This window comes from Felis catus, chromosome D1 (genome assembly GCF_018350175.1).
Source record: "Felis catus isolate Fca126 chromosome D1, F.catus_Fca126_mat1.0, whole genome shotgun sequence".
Classification (NCBI taxonomy): Eukaryota; Metazoa; Chordata; class Mammalia; order Carnivora; family Felidae; genus Felis; species Felis catus.
The window spans coordinates 110,286,477-110,307,539 of NC_058377.1; the positions used below are offsets into that span (position 1 = coordinate 110,286,477).

General features: G+C 63.5%; 1 protein-coding gene across 16 annotated transcripts; it reads left to right on the forward strand.

Moving 5' to 3' along the window:
* The first annotated feature begins 1,814 nt into the window (after positions 1-1,814).
* Positions 1,815-20,318, forward strand: ALDH3B1 (aldehyde dehydrogenase 3 family member B1). 16 transcript variants are annotated; one of them, XM_045039635.1, is made up of 14 exons: positions 4,167-4,268; positions 5,546-5,598; positions 7,518-7,680; positions 10,413-10,490; positions 10,853-10,963; positions 11,074-11,194; positions 11,460-11,545; positions 12,042-12,123; positions 13,834-14,220; positions 15,273-15,439; positions 18,155-18,254; positions 18,440-18,502; positions 19,452-19,518; positions 19,619-19,760. In XM_045039635.1, the coding sequence occupies exons 1-13, from the start codon at positions 4,260-4,262 to the stop codon at positions 19,481-19,483; spliced, it is 1,452 nt and encodes a 483-aa protein (XP_044895570.1). In that variant the 5' UTR covers positions 4,167-4,259; the 3' UTR covers positions 19,484-19,518; positions 19,619-19,760. The 16 variants fall into 16 exon arrangements, 15 of the variants coding, with proteins under 15 accessions (XP_044895566.1, XP_044895567.1, XP_044895564.1 ...); XM_045039632.1 differs by lacking the exons at positions 4,167-4,268; positions 19,452-19,518 and adding an exon at positions 1,836-1,967 and having other exon boundaries at positions 19,619-20,318; XM_045039630.1 differs by lacking the exons at positions 4,167-4,268; positions 19,452-19,518 and adding an exon at positions 3,006-3,107 and having other exon boundaries at positions 19,619-20,318.
* Positions 20,319-21,063: the final 745 nt, after the last annotated feature.

Here is a 21,063-nt window from a genome sequence, read left to right on the forward strand (position 1 = left end):
TCTGTGTCTCCCTCTCTCTCTGCCCCTCCCCCGTTCATGCTCTGTCTCTCTCTGTCCCAAAAATAAATAAACGTTGAAAAAAAAATTAAAAAAAAAAAAAAAAGAAACTAAAAATTGGGGATGGCAATCACCCCGGGCTGTTGGGACGTGTCCCCGAGCTGAGATGTGCCAAGGACACTGCCCGGTGCCTGGCAGAGCAAATGTCCAGGAAACGGTGGCTGTTGCTTTCGGCGTAGAGATGAGGCTCCCGGGCGCTGGGGTGACTCCCCTCAGCTCCTAAGCAAGGACTCGGGGCACCCTGGAAACGCTGTGGGCCAGGGAGACAGGCCTGGCTGGACTGGAGTCCCCATCTGTCACTCTTGCTGTGTGGGCCTGTCCTGGCCACTGCACCTCTCTGAGCCTGTTGTCTGTCCTGCAAAGCTAGGACCATAATGTCTGAGACTTACGTGAGAATTTGCGTTGAGCGCCCGGCTCGGGGCCTAGCATACCGTAGGTGCTTAGTCCGGGTTTGCTGAGTGCGTGCTGGCCCTTGGCGACAAGTTAGCACCAGCGGCTTCTAACTCTGCCCCTGGAATGGGTCCTCCTGGTTTCTGAGGGGAAGCTGGGGGGCGGGGGGGAGCGCAGAGAGAGGAGCCAGGGTGGTCTCACCTCTAAGGCAGAGACAAGGAAGGAAGGGCCTCAGGGACAAGAGCAGGGGTGGCCACGGCCTCAGGAGGGTGGGAAAGGGGCAGAAAGGCATCCGTGCCTATTGAGCACCTACTGTATACCGGGTGTTTCCAAATGGGCTCCTGTTTCATCTTCTTGGCAGCCCACGAGGCAGGAAGAGTCAGCCCCGTTTCACAAGGGGGCGGGGGGGGGGGGTGGAAGCGAAGGCCCAGAGGGGCCATGACCAGCTCAAGCCGCTTACAGATGGGCCAAGGAGCCCGGCCGGAGTCTGTCAGCAGGCCAGGCAGGGCTGTGCTCTTGAGCAGGCCTGAGGCCCCGTGCACCAGGCTCACCGGGTGTCTGAGGGAGGGAGGAGGGGAATGAATGAGTGAATTAATGAGTCTGCCCGATGCCATCACCCCTCCCCCCCCGGGGCCAGCCCACCCTCCCCCACCTCTCTACCCTGGAGAAGGGGGCCAAAGGTGACGATGATGAAGGTCATTTCATCCAAGCCTCCAAACTAAAACCCAAAGGAGCTGTCAAAGGGCAGGGCGACTGAGGGCCTCTGTGTCCCCTCTTCCAACCTCCGTGCTCCCCCAACATCCACCCCACCCGGGTCCTTGGCAGAGTCTGTCACGCACCAGAGCTGACCCTAAGCGAGCCCCTCAGTGGACCCCCACGCAGACCTCTCCCCATTTATCTCGAGGTTTCCACAACACAGACATGACCTCCAGACCCCTGAGGACCTGGAACCTCGAGGACCAGTAGAGGCATCCAACCCAGAGAGGGGAGAGGGCTGGTACCTGTTCCTCCCCGACAGGCAGTGCCCACTCAGGCTCCCAGGCCAGGTTGGGACGCCTGTGCCAGGGGGTCAGGCCTCTTTGGAGATGCCCCACGCTGTTCCTGAATTCATGACAAGTCCACGGGTAGCCCCTGCAAAGCGATCCCTGGCCAGGGAGGGTCCCTTCAGGATCCTGCAACACCCATCTCACCCACCAGTACTTCCCCAGGCGGGTCCCTGATTTGCTGTGTAGCCTTAGGCCAGCGGCTGCCCCTCTCTGGGCCCGGTTCCTGACTCAGGGCTGTGAGGCTCAGCCCCAGCCCAGCCCCGCCTGGTGCCGGCTCTGCCTCTGCCTTTGCCTGGCTCCGCTCCAGACAGCAGGGCAGGGCTGTCACATGCTGAGCCACGTGACAGGCAGCGGCCGGGGGCTCCATCCCACGCAGAGGACGGGGGCCCCGCAGCCCATCACCCCGGTCCCAGCTGGCTGAAGCCTCCAGGGACCAGAGCAGGTGTGGGCCAGGAGACCTCTCCTGCCCCCCAGGTAGGCAGGGGCAGCGGGGAGGGCAGGGAGGTGAGGAGACTCCCAGGTGCCGGGTCGGCCCAGGGGCCCCAGGCCAGGATCCCGGGCAGACCCAAGGCACCGAGGCAGAGAGGCAGCGGTGGGCCCAGGGCCCGGGCCCGGGCCCGGGGCGGTGGCACAAAGGATGGTCCTGCCCCTGCACCTGTAACCTAATCGCCTGGCTCTCTGACACCAGGAGCTGCTCGGGAACCATCCCCCTCGGCACAGCTCAGGCGACAGAGGAGCAAGCTCACAGGAACCACCATGGGGACACATCATGACAGCTGTCCTTGAGGGCAGAGGGTGGTGCTCTTCCCTAAGGAGGCGATAGGGGACATCTGGGGACGACACGGCCCCTCTGCTCCAGAGCCGCAAGCTTCCAGTGTGGGTCCCGGCCCTGACATTCTTGCCCTGGGTGGTCAAGTCCTGTCCCCTCTCGAGGGCCGTGTTTTCTCGCCGTAAAATGTCAGGTTGCAGGGTGACATATGATTCCGTGGGGCGGTGCTGGATGAGGTGGTGTTGACAGACACGACAAGATGGGGAGAGCTAGGGGACGGAGGGGCCGGCGGGCGTGAGCCCTGCGATCGTCTTTCTGGACTCCAGCCGTCTTTGACGCCGATCTCTTAGTTTTGCACATGGAAAATCTGACGCTCGCAGGGGCTGGGGGGTGGTGTGGGGGCAGGGCTTTCCCTGTGATTCCGGACTACTGGACCCCCACCCCACACCATAATTCCCAGGGTCACTGCCCTGGGCTCTCCTCCTCCTCCTCCTCCTGGGCCTGGGTCCCTGCTCACCAGACCTTGGGCTGGACCCCTCCGATCAGAGCTCCCTAAAGAATTGCGGTGTGGCCCTGGCCTCGTGCTGGCCTTCTCTGGGCCCTGCCTGACTCCTTCTCTGTGGTCCAGGAGAGGATCCAGAGGCCCCTGAGAGAGGAGGTGGTGAAATCTCAGGCTGCAGCTTCCAGCTGGCCCAGAGCCAAGGTCAGGCAGGAGGCCAGGGCGGCCCCGCCCCAGGGGCTGGCCCAGCCTCGGACATTTCATAAGGGCTCGTGACTCATAAAAGACAGGGCAGCAAGGCAGAGCAGGGACGGCCAGGAGGAAGGGCAGCTTGGCAGGGCCTCAGGTACGATGTCCCAGGGAGGTGGGGTTGGAGCAGCTGGCAGTCAGGGCCAGGGCTCCGGCTGGTGGGCTTGCTCGGGGACTCCAGGTTGCTGGCTGCCTGGGCAGGCCTGGCCACTCACGGCCACATGACACAGGCTGGCTTTGTCTTCCTGACTGCCTGGGGAGAAAGGGGAAGGAGGGAGGAACTTCCCTCCGCCCCGATCTAAGAATGAGAGCGGGAAAGGGAGGGGCCGAGGAGAGGCTCTGGGGTTCCTGAGGCTGGTGGTCAGCAGGCACCCTCCTTTTGTGGGAGCTGGACCACCGTCTTCCTCTCGCTGGTGTTACTGCGCATCTTTTATGGGTCCGAGGGCCCCAGCTCCGGTGCTGGCTGCCCCAGGAGGGAATCCCATCCTTGGGCGGGGGGGGGGGGGGGAGTGAATTGGGGAAGGGGTGGGGGCGTCAAGCATCCACCTGGCAACACGTATTTCCTGGGCACTGCTGTGCGTGCCCGGTGCTGGGGCGGGGGTACCCAGTGGTTCTGGGACGTCTCATCCTTGGGAACGGGCTCTGCCAGAGTCCAGGAAGGTGGGACCAGCCAGACCCACCCGGCCTCGAGGAGGGACTGATTCTCAGAGGGACATTGCTCGGGAACGGGTAGCCCGACCTCTCTGTAGGGTGGGGCTGGGGTTGGCTCAGCCCACAGGCCAAGGGTTGGTCCCCAGTTCCTTTGGTCCCCATTATAGGGAGGGGACTCTGCCAGAGCTTCTGGAGAGCCTATGAAAATCCAGCTCAGGCTACAAGGGGAGGTCTGGGCTATTAGGACCTATGGGGTCACCAAGGCCGGCCCTGTGACGTCTGCCTCCGGCAGCCTGGTCGGGGTCCCCCAGGCCCTCAGACCACCACGTTTATCTCTGTCTCCGTGGCCAGTTCCATATCCCTGCCCCTACGTGGCTCTTGCTTCCCTGGTGCCCACACTGGGCCAAGGTCTCCTCGGGCTCCTCCCCCGGGGTCTCCGCCCTGAAGCTGGCACAGGTGTCCTTCACAGTCCGTCTGAATAACGATCCTGCAGAGCCAGAGTCACCGAGCACTCACAGGGCTCGGCCCTGCACAGAACACTGCGCGCCCGAATTCTCCCAACCACGGGGCAGCTACAGGAACCATCCCCATTTCACAGATGGGGAAGGTGAGCCACAGAAAAGCCGAGCCACCCGCCCGAGGACTCCTGGCCAACAGACAGGACTGCCAGGATCCCAACCCCGGGTCATCGGGCCCTGACACGTTATACCAAAAGGATGCCCTTAGGAGGCCTCTGGGACCGCCGAGGAAACTGAGGCAGAAAGATTGACAGAGCGGGCAGAGGCTGGGGTGGGAGGAGAGTAGGGTCTGCACTGAGGATTGTTCGCCAGAGGGGCTGGCCAGGACGCAGCGGGTGGGGGCAGGGCAGTAGATTCCCAGTGATGCTCTGGAGCCAGCAGACCTGAGTGCCCACCTTATTCACCCCTCCTTAACTCCACGCGATCTCTCCGGGCCTCAGCTGCCTTCAGGGTCACCATGCTAACACCCACACTGCACCACCCCGGGCACCCAGGCTGGCACGCTGCAGTCAGGGCCTGCTTATCATGATGGTGAGGGGACCCCCGGGCCCACGGCCTTGAGGGGTCGCGGCTTGTCCTCCCCCGGCCTCCAGGCCATCCACTTATTGGTGTCATCATCAACTGATGTAGCCACTCCCACCAGCCCACCCCCCTGCCGCCCTCACCCAGAAGCATCAGGTCAGGAACAGATGCGGCCGAGTGGGTAGTTGAAAGTGGGGCCCTCAGCACCAAGCCCGAGGGGACCAGAGGGGGAAGCAGGGTGGGGGCCGGCAGGAACAGCAAGGAGGCAGGGAACGGGAGCAAACAGCACGCCTGCTCCCCCCCCGAAGGCCCCTCCCGAGCCCAGCCACATAGCCCGCCTGCCGGGCCCTACATCTGTAGTTCAGGCCAGCCCCCGAGGTGTCCCCTCTCCCCAGGGGTCGGGCTACCCTGCTCCCCACCCGGCCACGCAGGGGATGAAGGGTGGATGGTGGCAGCCCTGTGTTCCTCTGGATTCCAGTTTTCAATGTAAAGAAGCTGAGCGGTCTCGGGCCACCTCCTTGCCGTCTCTGGGCCCAGGTATCCCTCTCGTTGAGGGAGAGGACAATGCCCTCAGCAGGCTGTCACGGTGGTCAGATGAGTCACACAGGCACAGGAAATGTGATTCAGCATCCTTAGGAGCCTCCACAGCGTCAGATGTACCCCGGGGGTGAGGGGCGGGGGACGGGGATGGGCTCAAGGACTCCAGCCCAGCCCGATACACGAACCCCCTCATCTGGGTGTCGTTTGTGAGGTCACAGGCCCAGGGTCCCGCAGATCCCAGGCAGAAGGTGGCCCGGGCTCCTTTGCACGCCTGGGTTGTGCCCAGCTTCCCATCCCCCAACAGGCACCCCTCGGTCCCTCAGTCCAGAGTGACCAACCTGCCGGGGACGCTGTCAGGTGAGTTGACCTCAGTGTTGCCAAGAGAGGCTGCTGGAATGTTCCATCCAGAGCTGCACCCCCACGGAGCTCCCTGCCCCTCACTTGCCCAGACCTGTGCCATTATAGTTACCTGCCTTACATTTTTGTGGGTTCTTCACACGCTGTTATGAAAAGGCACGGGGGGGGGGTGCCGTGCTTTGCCCTCGACATCCGTCATCGGGGGTCCGAAGGTGTGAGCGAGACAGAGAAGGGAGTGGCGGAGGGTGGAGAGAAAGAAATGCTTGATAGGTACTTAGTACCCATAATCACTGCTGGCCTTTCTTGAGCATGCAGCAAGTGGCCAGAGGCCAACGCTCTACATGGCTTTATGCCATTTAGCCATCAGGACGGTGGCAAGTGCCATTATCGTCCCCACTTTACAGACAAGGAAATTGAGGCAGAGAGATGAGTTAGCTGCCCGGGGTCACAAGGCCAGCATGAGTCTCGGCCAGGGGACAAGCCCGGATGGCAGGCAGGGCTCTCGGCTCCTGGGTCTTGGCACGGGCCAAGATGGAGGGCGGGGTCTGGGGGTCAAGGCCGAGACCGAGAGGGGCTCTGAGAATGTCCCCTTTCTGCTACACTGTCACCCTCTCTGGGGGCCATGGGGCCTGCCTTGTGCCCCAGGCAACTGCTCAGTTAATCTCAATCAGAGCAGGAGGCCTGTGGGGTCAGTCTGGCCCCATCATGCCTAGGGCTCCAGCCAGGCTCTTAGCACAGAACGCCCTATGGGCTGGGCCATCCAATTGGCTGGAGCAGGCTCGGCTCTCAGGACTATGGAGCATTCCAGAAAACCGAGGGCCGTGGGGTAGCCCCTTAACCGTAGCTGGCAGCCTTGGGTGCACGGATGTCCAGCCCTGGGCTCAGAACTCGACAGCACGGTCTCATCCTTGAGAAGGACCGTGTCAGCTGGCGGGCGCTCCCATGACCCCCTAACAGATGAGGAGATTGGGGCACTGGGACCGAACTCAGGGAGGCAGGCAGAGAGGGGTCAGGGGGACAGAGAGGGGGAAACCCACTCCTTGTGTGAAGGAATAATCAGGGCAGGCTGCCTAGAGGAGGCATTAGCCAAGCTGAGACCTGAAGGGAAGCGAGTCAGAGCGGGCAGGCAGAAAGGGTCCCCACGGGTCCTTGGCACCAGGGCAAGAAGTGAGTGCGTCACCGTGTTCCTCCGATGAGCTTCGAGTAAACAGGCGGGGGCCCGGGGGACTGTGGCTGTCACTCAGGGCAGCGTCACTGCCCCTCAGCCCTTGCGCCCCACTGTTCTCTGCTCTTCCATCCCTGGCACCGGGTACGGGGCACAGAAGTGGCCACTGCCCAGGTCACTCAGCCCCCTGAGCCACCACCAGCCAGCCTGGCCTCCCCAGGCTAGGAGCCGGAGGGGACAGTGCATTCTGTGTCTGGACCGTCCCACAGTGATGGCCACGGTGGCTGTTGGTGGATCGTCCCTCTACTTACCAAACTCCTCCTGGTTACTCCGTGCAGGCCTGGCAGGGACGAGGGCTGCCCCATCTCCCCGAGGGGCACCAGGGTGGGACGGGGGCGCCGCCTGGGGGCAGGAGAAAGCGGGGTCCCCTGGCTGCCTGCCTACCCTTAGCGGCAGTGGGGTGGCTGTTCCCGAGCCCACGCCTCGTCCTGCACCTCAAGGTCCGGGGCTCTCCTGCCCCCTGGCCAAAGGGAGGGGACTGTGAGCCTGTTGGGGTGCGTGACTGTACGCGCGTACGTGTGAGTGTGCCCCGCGTGGTGTGCGTGTGCGCGCGGGGGCAGCCCGGGCCCTCTGGGGCTACACGTGTGTCCCTGCGGGAGTGTCCTGAGCCCTCGTGGCTGCGGCCAGGGCCGGGGGCGGGGGGGCTGGCCGTGAGGGTGGGGGAGCCCCGGCCCACGCCGCCCCCTCCCTGCAGGATGGACCCCTTCGCGGACACGCTGAGGCGGCTGCGGGAGGCCTTCAGCGCAGGGCGGACGCGGCCGGCCGAGTTCCGGGCGGCGCAGCTCAGGGGCCTGGGCCGCTTCCTGCAGGAACACAAGCAGCTTCTGCAGGAGGCGCTGGCGCAGGACCTGCACAAGGTGAGGGGGGGCGGGGCAGGGGTGAGGGGGCAGGAATGGGGGACCAGGGATGCATGGGGGCAAGGATGGGAGGGGGGGCGGGGCTGGAGGAGCAGGGCTGGGGGGCAAGGATGGGAAGGGGGAGCAGGGCTGGGGGGCAAGGATGGGAAGGGGCGGGGCTGGGGAGCAAGGATGGGAAGGGGGTGGGGCTGGGGGGCAAGGATGGGGGAGCAGGGCTGGGGGGCAAGGATGGGAGGGGGGGCGGGGCTGGAGGAGCAGGGCTGGGGGGCAGGATGGGAAGGGGCGGGGCTGGGGAGCAAGGATGGGAAGGGGGTGGGGCTGGGGGGCAAGGATGGGGGAGCAGGGCTGGGGGGCAAGGATGGGAGGGGGGGCGGGGCTGGGGGAGCAGGGCTGGGGGGCAAGGATGGGAAGGGGCGGGGCTGGGGAGCAAGGATGGGAAGGGGGGTCAGGGCTGGGGGAGCAGGGCTGGGGGTCAAGGATGGGAAGGGGGAGCAGGGATGGGGGGCAAGGATGGGAGGGGCGGGGCTGGGGGGGCAAGGATGGGAAGGGGGGGCAGGGCTGGGGGAGCAGGGCTGGGGGTCAAGGATGGGAAGGGGGAGCAGGGATGGGGGGCAAGGATGGGAAGGGGACGGGGCTAGGGGGGCAAGGATGGGAAGGGGGGGCAGGGCTGGGGGAGCAGGGATGGGGGGCAAGGATGGGAAGGGGGAGCAGGGATGGGGGCAAGGATGGGAAGGGGCGGGGCTGGGGGAGCAGGGATGGGGGGCAAGGATGGGGGGCGGGGCTGGGGAGCAAGGATGGGAAGGGGGGGCAGGGCTGGGGGAGCAGGGCTGGGGGGCAAGGATGGGAAGGGGGAGCAGGGATGGGGGCAAGGATGGGAAGGGGCAGGGCTGGGGGGCAAGGATGGGAAGGGGGTGGGGCTGGGGGGCAGGGCTGGGGAGGCCAGGAGGGGACAGTGGCATCCTCTAGGCCCCCAGGAAGGGAAACTAAAAGCCCATCAAGCCCCACCCCCTTCCCTGTGCCTGGAGGGCCTGTTCTGCAGGGCCATCCACTCATTTCTTCACCCACTCCACAACTATTTACTGAGGACCTACTACATGCCAGGTATACGGTTCTAGGCTCTGGGGGTGCAACAGGGGAAAAAACAAAGTCCCTGTGCCCAGGGAGCTGGCCTTCTAGAGGGAAGCACAGAACAATAAATAAATAATTGTATAGCCCGTTGGATGGAGAGACCGTCCCGGGGCTAAGGGGGCGGGAGAGGACCAGGATCAGGGTGCTCTCTTATATGTGGAGGTCAGGAGGTCAGGGACAGTTCCCCCAAGAAGATGGCATTTGAGCAGAGACACGGAGAACAGTGCCTCACGGCACCCGGGGTCATGGATCAGGGCACCCCCGTCCTTTGGGGACGGCAAAGTGCGGCCACAAGGACTCATGTTGAGGGTGTGGCCTGGCGATGCCTGTTCCCTTTCTCAGTGTCCCCGACCTGCCATTCACCAGGATGCGCTGGGACTGTGGCCAGGTGAGGCCCAGGCTTCCTTGTCGGCCATTTCTGGAATCGTCCGTCTCTCTATGAAACCAGCGTGCCGGACCACCCCCCCCTTGGTGTGCCCTTGCCTGAGGGGCCCAGCTTTGCCTTCTGTGGGAAGTGTCCCACTCCCTGGGCCTGGTCCAGGATGGAGGGGCTCACATCTCCCACCCCCAGTGAGCCTCGGCCACCGCCCACCTGCTGGCCTGGCCTGGCCGCCTCTGTGAGACCTGACCCGTCTAGCTGGTCCCTTTCTCCCTTGGGCTCGGATTTTACCTACTGCCTCTCATTCCAACTCCTCAAGGCTCCGGGAGCACAGGAAATCAATCCTGCCCCTGACCCTTCTGGTAGACAGCATCTGCCCTGCCTTCCTTGAACCAGTTCTCTCATTTCACCCCCAACAGTCCTTCCAGGGAGGGACAGTCACCCCCAGTCATCCCCACAGGAGGCTCAGAGAGGGCGCGTTCTTGCCTCAGGGCACACAGCCCTGGATGAAAACAGCCTCCTCTTCCAAAGTTCAGCTGGGTCCAGCCTGCTCGTAAACTGGTCCAAACCTCGCTCAGGTCAAGGGCCACCTTGCTGGGCAGGAACGTGAGCTTTGGACACGGGCTCAGCGGAAGGCATGCCTGAACCAGGCTCAGCTCCTAGAAGCGCCGGTGTATGTGGTTCTTTTCCCCAAGGTCCCGGCTCCCTCTTCCTCAAGGCTCAGCTCTGGCCCTGGCCTTGCCCCTGGCTCGTTGAGTGACCCTGGACAGGCTTCGGTTCACTCTCTGGACTGTCCCGGCACACCTCAGGCTCGCCCCTCTCGATTCTAGCGGGGGAGAGCTTGCACTATAACAGCCGAGTCTCGGGCATCAGGACGGCCTGACTCTGTACCCCAGGCCTGGGCCTCCAGCTCCTGTAGCCCTCGGCCGGGTCTCTTCTCCCCGGCAGGAGTGGAACAGACATACCCACAGGCAGAAATCAGGATAATAATCCCCCTATTGATTTTTGCCTCTCTCTCACTCCTGCCCTGTCCCCTGGGCCGTGGGAACTATCCACAATTACCCAGGGACATCTGTCCCCGGTGTTCCCCTGCAGACTGATAGCCACACAGCAGGCCACAGCGCGGCCACACTGACAGTTGAATTAGATCTTGTCCCTGCCTGCTCGACAGTCCTCGCCCCCGTTGCCTGGGCCCATCACCTCACCCACTCTGCTCTTTGTTTAGCAGGAACATAGCCAGCCTGCACCCGCCTCAGGGCCTTTGCACATGCTGTGCCCTTTGCCTGGAAGATTCTGCCTCCAGGTATCCTTGGGCTCCCTTCCTCCCTATCTTCGCTACTCAAATGTCCCCGCATCTCCGAGGCCAGCGCTGACTGCGCCACCCAGGCGCCCCTTCCTCTCACCGTGTTTCGCCTTCCCTTGCTCTTGTCACATCAGTGTTCTCCCTAGCATGTTGGCTGTTCCTCTACAACATCGGCTCTGTCCGGGTCATCAGGCTGTCCGTGCATCCGGTCACGGCTGCGCTCCGGGCACTGTAAGCATTCACCGACCACTGAGTGGATGAATGAACCAGCAAATAAGAGGAGGGCTTGCTTGGAGGAGGCTGTGCCCGCCACAGGGCCCTGGCCAGCTGCCAACGCTGGTCCCCTGGCCTCTCCCCCGCAGTCAGCCTTCGAGTCGGAAGTGTCTGAGATCAGCATCACCCAGAGTGAGATCAACTTGGCCCTCAGGAATCTGAGGGCCTGGATGAAGGATGAGAAAGTGCCCAAGAATCTGGTGAGCCAGCCTGGGGGTCAGGGCGGGCGGGCAGCCAGGTGGAGGGCGGCACAGAGCGGCTGGGGGGTCTCTACGCCTCGTCACTCACCACCATGCTGGCGGGGGCCCAGGCCACGCAGCTGGACTCGGCCTTCATCCGGAAGGAGCCCTTCGGCCTGGTGCTTGTCATCGCCCCCTGGAACTACCCTGTGAACCTGACCCTCGTGCCCCTGGTGGGCGCCCTTGCCGCAGGTGAGAGCAGTTTCCACCTTCCCGCTGCCGCTGTCCCCGCCCTCGGGCCTCACGGTGGCCCACAGAGCCAGTGAGCAGGGAGCCGGCAATAATTGGCTAAGAAAACCTGCTTCCCAGCTGGCCCACCATGCCCGGGCTGTGGGGCCTTGGGCCCGTCGGTCACCTCTCTGAGCCAGATTCCTCAACTGAAAGGAGAGTGAGGCGGGACGGGAGGGGCCACCCCTCTCCCAGCGCTCCCCCTGCCCTGCCCTGCCCTGGCCTGCAGGGAACTGCGTGGTGCTGAAGCCATCGGAGTTCAGCAGGAGCACCGAGAAGGTCCTGGCTGAGGTGCTGCCCCGATACGTGGACCAGGTGAGCCAGGCAGGGAGGGGACCGAACAGCTACCCTTGGGCCGAGCAGGGCCAGGCAGGCCCCCTCGGGCAGGACCCGAGTTCCACCCTCAATCCTGCCTCCCCTGGGTTGTGTGGCCGTGGCCGGGTCACCACCCCCTCGGCCTCTTTCCCTCTGGGTGAAGCAGAGGGGTGGGGATCACAGCTGTGCTCTGAGGGGCCTGTCCCCTGGGGACTCCCATCTGTCATCTGGTCACCCCTGCTTGCCACGCCCCAGCCTCCGCTCCCCCAAACCCCAGCCAGGCTCTTAACCACGCGCCTGTGGGGCTGCGACTGGCAGGTGCCCAGTGTCCCCGGGCAGCTCGCTGCTCCCACCTTCGTCCCACCTGGTCCACCTAGAGCCCTGGCAACTGGGGGGTCAGGCCAGGCAAAGGGGGGCGGCCCCACGCAGGCAGGCCAGCCTCTGGGGTCTCCGGGCTGGGGTCCCAGAGGGATCCCTCTGCCATCCCGCCCTACAGAGCTGCTTTGCCGTGGTGCCGGGCGGGCCCCAGGAGACGGGGCAGCTGCTGGAGCACAAGTTCGACTACATCTTCTTCACGGGTGAGGCTGATCCCCCGGGACCCTCGGAGGGCTGGGTCCTATCCCCTGGCGCAGGCCCCTTCACTGGTCACAGTGTCACAGAGGACAGCATCTGTCCCTGCTGAGCTCTCATTGTGCCCCCACGACCTTCCGTACCACCCACTGGCCTCAGGACCTTGTACGTGTGACCCCGCCAACCCAGAGGCCTTGTGGAGGGCTGGACAGGTGAGGGATTGGAGGCCAAGGTGACAAAGAAATGAGGCCCCCAGCCTGGGTCACCCCCTGGGGCCAGGATGGGGGAATGCTGGATTTTCCTTCATGGCCCTCCGAATTGTTCTCAGAGGTCACTTGTCATCTCCCTGACATGTGTCCACGAGGCCCAGGCACCACCTGGCTTCAAGTGGCCAGGAGGGAGTTTCTCTGAGTGAAAGAGCCGAGGAGGCAGGTAGGTGGCAGTCTTACCTGGCCAAGGTTCTGGAAGAGAGGGAATCTTGCTCACTGGCCTCCTGCCTTGCACCCTTTGTCCACGTCAGAGCAGGGAGAGTGCCGTCTCTGCCTCTCTGCCCCCCCAGACCCTGCCACAAGCCCGGGACAGGGCCCAGAAGCCCCCTGCCCTGGCGGTCAGGGAGGGTGACTATAGAAGCAGGGGGCAGGGTCCTCAGCTGGTCCTACAGATTCCTAGTGAGGGCGAGAGGACAGCCGGGAGGAGGCGGTCCTCCTTCTAGCATCCCAGCCGCGGCTCGGCGGGTTTTGGGCCTTGGGCCCCCGTGACCGCGGCCAGGAACCTGGGCAGCTTGTGTAGGGGCCGGCAGACTGACCCGGACATACTCTGCCACAACCTCCCGGCTTCTCCGGGCCTTTCCTTATCTGACGATGGTCACAGGTCTGTCTCCAGGACACATGAACTCATGGGAGCCTTTGTCACGGCACATGGCCTGGGGAATGTGTTGTTCACTTGCTCACTGCATTCTGAGAGAGCGTGCCCTGTCCAGACTCTGTCACGTCATAACGAGGGCACAGGGGACAGAGAGAGGAACAGCATCTCTTGGAAGGGCCCATGACAGGAAGCTCGTCGGGGTTCAACAGACAGGGAGGACCTCACAGGAAGGCCTCCCAGACAAAGAGATGGTTTTGAAAGACAGGAGGACCTGAAGGAAGAAGGTGGGGGGGGGGGGCGGAAGGTGGGTGGAGGGGACTGTGAGGCCCTGCAGATCAAGCCAGAGGAGAGAGGTGGGGACAAGCAGGTGGCCACTTCAACCAAGAGTCAGGAGCGGAGGGAAGGGTGGGTGGTGAGGGGGGCAGGACGGCCATGTTGGTCGGAGAGGGAGACCCAGGTGCCGGCCCTGGAGCTGGAGTCTGGTCTCGGGCCAGAGCAGTCAGAGTCAGTGCTGGAGGAGCCTGGGGAGGTGGGGAGGGGTGCAGGGCAGCGTGGAACCAAGAGTCACTGGCAGGGTGAGCTTGGGACCAGAAGCAGGGCAAGGGGCGCCTGGATTTCTGACCGGGCAGCTCGGGAGAGGGAGCAGGGGCCTGGCTGGCTGCCCCGCGCAGAGCCCTGCACAGACTCCACGGAGACCCTGCGTTGTTCGGGCTGGTCTGGCGGAGGACGTGAGCAGGGTCCTGGTGCAGCTCTCCGGGGAGTGGGCCCTCCTCGAGGGGTCCCGATCCCCAGGCTGAGGCCGTCCCGCCTGGCTGAGGTGACTAAGGGCCACTCTGGTTTCTGTCCACCACCAGGGAGCCCTCGGGTGGGCAGGATCGTCATGTCTGCCGCCGCCAAGCACCTGACGCCCGTCACGCTGGAGCTGGGGGGCAAGAACCCCTGCTACGTGGACGACGACTGTGACCCCCAGACCGTGGCCAACCGCCTGGCCTGGTTCCGCTACTTCAACACCGGTCAGACCTGCGTGGCCCCCGACTACGTCCTGTGCAGCCCTGACACGCAGGAGCGGCTGCTGCCCGCCCTGCAGAGCGCCATCACCCGCTTCTACGGCGAGGACCCCCGGAGCTCCCCGAACCTGGGCCGCATCATCAGCGACAAGCACTTCCAGCGGCTCCGAGGCCTGCTGGGCTGTGGCCGCGTGGCCATTGGCGGCCAGAGCGACGAGAGCGAGCGCTACATCGGTGAGCCTGCCGTCCTGCCACGACCCCCCGTGGGAAGGCCCGTCCATGAGGCGGGTCCTGCCTGGGCCGCGAGTCTGGGCCGCGAGTCTGGGCCGCGAGGCTCCCACCTGGGCCGCGAGTCTGGGCTGCGAGTCTGGGCCGCGAGTCTGGGCCGCGAGTCTGGGCCGGGAGGCTCCCACCTGAGCCGCGAGTCTGGGCTGCGAGTCTGGGCCACGAGGCTCCCACCTGGGCCGCAAGTCTGGGCTGCGAGTCTGGGCCGCGAGTCTGGGCTGTGAGTCTGGGCCGAGAGGCTCCCACCTGGGCCGCGAGTCTGGGCCGCGAGTCTGGGCCGAGAGGCTCCCACCTGGGCTGCGAGTCTGGGCCGCGAGTCTGGGCCAGGAGGCTCCCACCTGGGCCGCGAGTCTGGGCCGCGAGTCTGGGCCAGGAGGCTCCCACCTGGGCCGCGAGTCTGGGCCGTGAGTCTGGGCCGAGAGGCTCCCACCTGGGCCATGAGTCTGGGCCACGAGTCTGGGCCAGAAGGCTCCCACCTGGGCCGCGATTCTGGGCCGCGAGTCTGGGCCAGGAGGCTCCCACCTGGGCCGCAAGTCTGGGCTGTGAGGCTCCCACCTGGGCCGTGAGTCTGGGCTGCAAGTCTGGGCCGCGAGTCTGGGCCGCAAGGCTCCCACCTGGGCCGCGAGTCTGGGCTGTGAGGCTCCCACCTGGGCCGTGAGTCTGGGCTGCGAGTCTGGGCCGCAAGTCTGGGCCAGGAGGCTCCCACCTGGGCCGCGAGTCTGGGCCGCGAGGCTCCCACCTGGGCCGCAAGTCTGGGCTGCGAGTCTGGGCCGCGAGTCTGGGCCGCGAGGCTCCCACGGCTGCACTGGCCGCGCCCAGCCTGGACCCCGGCTCTGGGAAGACCGCTGGGAGACGCGGGCGCTCCGCCTCAGCCCCGGCCAGGCTGGAGAACCCCTCACGGTCCTTCCTGGGGGCCGTGGGGACACTGTCTTCCCCAGAAGGTCCCTGAGCCCTGCCCGAGGCCCCCCTCCCCAGGGCTGAGCCGCCCCCTGTGCCCGCAGCCCCCACGGTGCTGGTGGACGTGGAGGAGACGGAACCCGTGATGCAGGAGGAGATCTTCGGACCCATCCTGCCCATCGTGAACGTGAGGAGCCTGGACGAGGCCATCGACTTCATCAACCGTCGGGAGAAGCCCCTGGCCCTGTACGCCTTCTCCAACAACAAACAGGTGGGGGCTCGGGTGGGGCTGGGGAGGGGTCGGACAGAGGTAGAGACAGAGGCCAGCAGCGGATGGTGGGGTGGTTGCAGCAGAGGGGAGGTGGCTCTAGGACTGGAGTGGACCAAAGGGACTGTAGGGTGAGGGGTCCTCTTTCTCTGGGACAGTCAGACCTCATCTCCCTCCCATCTAAGCCACTGTCTCCTGGGCCTTTAGAGAGCAGCCCCCAGAACCTCCCCCCGGGGTTCAGTGTCCCTGCTCTATCAGTCCCCACCTCGGTCTTCCTCATTATCTGGGCTGGTGGACAAGGGTCCCCTTCCAGCACCTGGCTCATCGAAGGCACACGTGGCATGGGGTGGAATGACAGTGGAGGGTGACGGACCAGACGACACAGGCAGGACAATGAGCCCCCGCCCCCTGACCGGCTCACCCGCTGTGGGCAGCCTGGGAGCCTCCAGGGCACTGGGTGGCCGTCCTCAGTTCGGGGCCCACCTTCCCCTCTCGCCCAGCTCCCACGAGATCCCTCGAAGGTTGGACAGGATTTTTTTTCAATAAACTTTTTATTTTGGAGTAATTTTAGGTCTACAGAAGATAAGAGCCAGTCCAGGGAGTCCCACTATATCCCACAACCAGTTGTCCTTCTTTAAGGGCCCGTGTGTTGGTCCAAACTAAGTAGCTGAGGCTGGTGCGTTACCGTTAACTCCACTTCGTATTTGATACGGATTTTGCCAGCTTTCTTTCCAGCCTCAAGATCCAAGCTAGGGTCCCACGCTGCATTCAGCTGTCATGGCTCCTCTGGCCTGTGACCATCTCTCAGCTTGAGAGCTACTGGCAAGGTCTCCGGCACACCGTCCCCACTTTCAGCGGTCTGTGGTATTGCCCGTGAGAGAATTACCACGGAAGCAAGGGCTGGCCTCTGACGTCCTATCAGGGATCCGCGGGACCCATACATCGCGGGTGAGGTTAACCTTCACCACTTGGCCGAGGTCTTGTCCGCCAGGCGTCTCCACCAAGAGAACTTCCTCTTTGGGAACGGTCACTAGCCCCCCTTCCACGGGAGGGGGGTGATTCAGCTCCACCTGCCGGAGGGGAATCTGTGCACAGATCACCTGGAATCTGCCAGAAAGGTTTCGCTCTGGAATCACTTCTTTGTATCAGCGTGGACTTGCTCGTATCTGCCTTATCCTCTGGGTTACAAGGCAACACCTGGCTTGTTTCCTTGCCCAAGCTGTCCTGCTCTGCACAGTGGGAGCTGCTAGGTCCCTCAGACATCCAGCCCTCCATTCATCATTCATCGAGTCACCCTTCTGTCTTCGGACCATTTCCTTCCTTTCAGGGTCTACAAGGTGCTTTGGCTCATCCTGTATTTCCCTCGCCCAGCCCTAGAATCAGCCATTCCTCGAAGGAGCCTTGCTTTACCTGGATGGGATTAACTTTTTTAAATTTGTTTTTTCAACGTTTATTTATTTTTGGGACAGAGAGAGACAGAGCATGAACAGGGGAGGGGCAGAGAGAGAGGGAGACACAGAATCGGAAACAGGCTCCAGGCTCTGAGCCATCAGCCCAGAGCCTGACGCAGGGCTCGAACCCACGGACCGCGAGATCGTGACCTGGCTGAAGTCGGACGCTTAACTGACTGCGCCACCCAGGCGCCCCAAAGGATGGGATTAACTTTAGTGGGGCGCCTGGGTGGCTCAGTCAGTTAAGCATCCAACTTCGGCTCAGGTCATAATCTCACGGTTCGTGAGTTCGAGCCCCGCATCGGGTGAGCTCAAGCCCTGCTCTGGGCTCCAAACTCCCTCTGCACCTCGTGGGATTCTCTCTCTCTGCCCCTGGCTCACTCGCACGTGCTCTCAATAAATAAAATAAGGTAAAACATAAAATTAAAAGACTGAACTTTAGAAAATGCAATCCGGGTTTTCTGGAAGGGGGTTGTCTGGCAGAGTGACTTTCAAGCTCTTCTGAAGGCCCAGCACTGCCTGGGAGACAGAGAATCACACCTATGAGGCTTGGCTGCCCCCGTGACATGCCCCTACTCCCCGAGAAGCACCGTGACACTCCTGTCCCATCTTCTGTCGCGATTGCTGCTGGCCTCCACGTGATTCCTGAGCCCCTGATGGGGGGGTTCACTCTACCCACCGTCCAGACAAGCCATTAGCTCAGGATCACGTGTTGAAACTAAATACAGCCAAGTTTTCGGCAACGACTATTTAGCGTTTACTAATCTTTCCCTCTCGTTCTTCAAATACACCTATAGGTTAGAGAAAAGATCTTCCTGAAGTCACGCAAGGGCCAAGTTAATGTTTTTAAAATACCAATCTGGCTGTGTCGCCCTGGGTCAATGTCCTCCCTGTGCTGCACAACGCGTGGGCCAGTCCCTGGGTCTCGGCACCTGTCCCTCCCTCTGCCTGAGGGGCCCCCTTTCCCCCTGAGATGCCGCAGGTGCAGCTCATCCCTCCTCTGGGACGCCTCCCTGACGACCTGGCGTTTCACCCTGAACTCTCCGTGTCCCCAGACGACCGCTGGGCTTCCCGCCTCCCTCTCGGCTCTAAGCCTGGATCCCCAGCAGGGGCCACACGGAGCAGATGCTCAGGAGACACATCCCAAGTTGGGGGCTCAGTGTCGGGTGCCACGCGACCACACCCCCCTGCGGCTCACACGGTGGCCACTCTTCCTGGTGGCCTCTTGCTGCCCAGCCACGGGGCCTCATCGCTGCTTCCCTTGCAGGTGGTCAAGCGAGTGCTGGCCCAGACCAGCAGTGGGAGCTTCTGCGGGAACGATGGCTTCATGCACTTGACCCTCGACAGCCTGCCTTTTGGAGGAGTGGGTAGGTAGCCGGCACGGCCCCGCCTTCCCTAGCTGTTGCCAGACTGAGGGGCATCCCGACATCTCCATCCTGAAGAAACCTTCCAGACTTGTCCCTGCATGTACACGTGTGGGTGGGCCCATGGATATACAATTCAGGGTTCTCAGCCCCACTGTGGTCGCTGGCCCTGCCCTTCTCACCAACAGCACGGCTCGGAATCTGCCTACGAGCTCACGCGGGGCAACCTCGTGTGTCCCCTTCATTCCACGGTGAGGCTATCAACTGCCCCTTTAACCCTTCCTGTGTCCCCTCAGTCCAGCACTTGGTATGTCACCCCCTCCCCCAGGAGACAGGGGCTGTTCCCTGCCCGAGGGAAGCCGGGTGAGCGGGGATCCCCGGCCCCGGCAGCCCCCATTCCCACTGCAAAGTTCTGGCCTCCGAGGCAGGAAACCTTAGTTAGGGCTGGCCCCAGCAAGCCCACTGGCCGTGTGACCTGGGGCAACCACGTCCCCTCTCTGAGCCCACCTCCTCCTCAGTGGACTGGGAGGGCCAGACACTGACCCTGGAGCCCCGACCTAGCCCGCCCGTCTCCAGTCCCAGCCCCTCCTCCCCAGGGAAGTGGGGCAGTCTCTCTGGGGGCGAACCTGATCCTGCTACTCCCCCCAGGATTGAGCAAGGCCCTGACTCACAGCTTCCGGAGGCCCAGCTCTTCCCGGCTTGGCGATGGGGTCCTGCTCCCACCTCCTCTCCCTGCTGCCCCAGCCACACTGAGCCCTGCCCAGGCCACCCACCTCCAGGGCTGGGTTGTCCCCAAGCCTGGGCCCCTCTTGCCCACACCGAGCCCTGCCTCTTCATCTGGTCAACTGTACGTCCCTCAGACCTCACTCCCGCCAGGAAGCCCTCCCTCACCGCCCCCACCCCACCCAACCTGGGTCTCCTGGACTTGCGGTGCCAAAGCCTGGTCCTTGACTGCCTCCCCACCTGGATACTTCAGACTCCTAACACACCCCAGGACTTACTTTCGTCCACGGGCCTGAACACCCGCCCGACCCCCACAGCTCTAGGAAGTGGGTGCCACGGTCACCCGATGTCACATGCAAGGAGACCGAGGCAAAGTCAGTTGCCCAAGGTGACAGAACTGATTCAGAGCAGGGATCGACTCTGGGCAGTCATTCCAGAATCCACACCTTTGACCACTGTCTACCTATCTTGCCACAGCCTCTGGTGAGCTGCTGCAGGCTCGGGGCTAAGCCCGTTTTACACACGGGGAAACTGAGGCTCGGAGGTGAGGTCATACTGTGCGTGACTGGCAGAGCCCAGGTCTGTCTGACACCCCTCGGCTGGCCAGGGAGGGGCTGACTGCTGTCTCCCATGCCCCTGTACAGGTGCCAGTGGGATGGGCAGCTACCACGGCAAGTTCTCCTTTGACACCTTCTCCCACCACCGCGCCTGCCTGCTGCGCTGCCCCGGGATGGAGAAGATCTACTCCATCCGCTACCCGCCCTACTCACCTCGCAAGCTGAGGGTGCTGCTGATGGCCATGGAGGCCCGTGGCTGCAGCTGTACCTTGCTCTGAGCCCGCCTCAGGCACTGGGGTGTCCCTCCAACTTTCATCTGAGTCCTGCAGCTCCTGGAGATGTGGCCTGGGCTCCACACACAAGGAGGAAAAGACCACAGCCCGGACCGGCCTTGCCCTCCTCCCTCCCGGGGCCTTCTCCTCCAGCCCTCAGCCTCCTCCCTTGGCTGCCCCCCAGCTAGGACGGGCCATGGTGAGGGAGCATGGGAAACAAGGCAGTAACCTGCCCTCTCCTACCTCCGATGTAGCCACCCGTGTCCTGGGAGAGGCCGGCAGACAGGGATGCCTCTGAGTCACCCCCCTTCCTGTGAAGGGTGCAGAAGGGGCCCCGGAGTCTGGTCCAGGCCACACCGCAGACCTGCAGCGGCCCAGGCCCTGGGCAAAAAACCTTTGCCCTCCCTCCCTGAGTTTGTTTTTCTATCTGCACAGTGGAGGTGATGTCTTGGCACCTTTGGAGATCGTCATGAGGATTCGATTTTGCAGTTTAATAAATGAATTGTTGACCCCAAGCTCCCGGCATCCTGTCTCCTCCTTTGCGTGGGGTCAGTCTGTCTCCCCTCAGGCCCCTTGGGAGTTCTGAGCAGTCTCATCCCCGGGGACTGGGTGTCTTCCCCTCGCCACATCCCACATCGGACTCACCCTCTTCCCTGTCCTGCTCACCCTCCGGGGCCCTGACGCCATGAAAGGGTCCCTCATCCGCTCACCCACCAAACTAAACCCTGGGGGATCCCTGCTCAACACTCCCTGCTCACCTCCCAAGTCCCATCTTTGAGAAAAGTCCTGAGGGTTGTATCATGCCGTAGAACCTGCCAATGCACACACGGAACACCAGGCCCGGGGCCATCTATCACCTCCCCTTTCCCCGTGGGCCCGACCTCAGGGCACCCGAGGAGCTTCCCAAGCTGGACCGTTCCACCCCCCAGCCTGACTCCCTTCAGTGGCCCGCCGAGTCAGGACCCACACGAGTCCTTGGGGGGCTCCGCCATGGCCCTGTGCCCCCACACCCGGCGTGCTCCTTTTCAAGAGGACTTCTGCGCGCACGTGGGCACGCCTGCTCTGCCCTTGGACTGCCCTGTTCCTCCTCGCGGACAGCCTGGACATCACATCATTCAAGAAGCCTTCCATGACCACCTCCCAATTCTCCCCAAAACACAGAGGCGGTCCCAAGGGCCTTCTCGGTGCCCGCAACCTCCGGGGGCCCTCTGCCACACCATCAATCCACTGGGAGGAAACAGGTTTGGTGGCTGTTGAGGG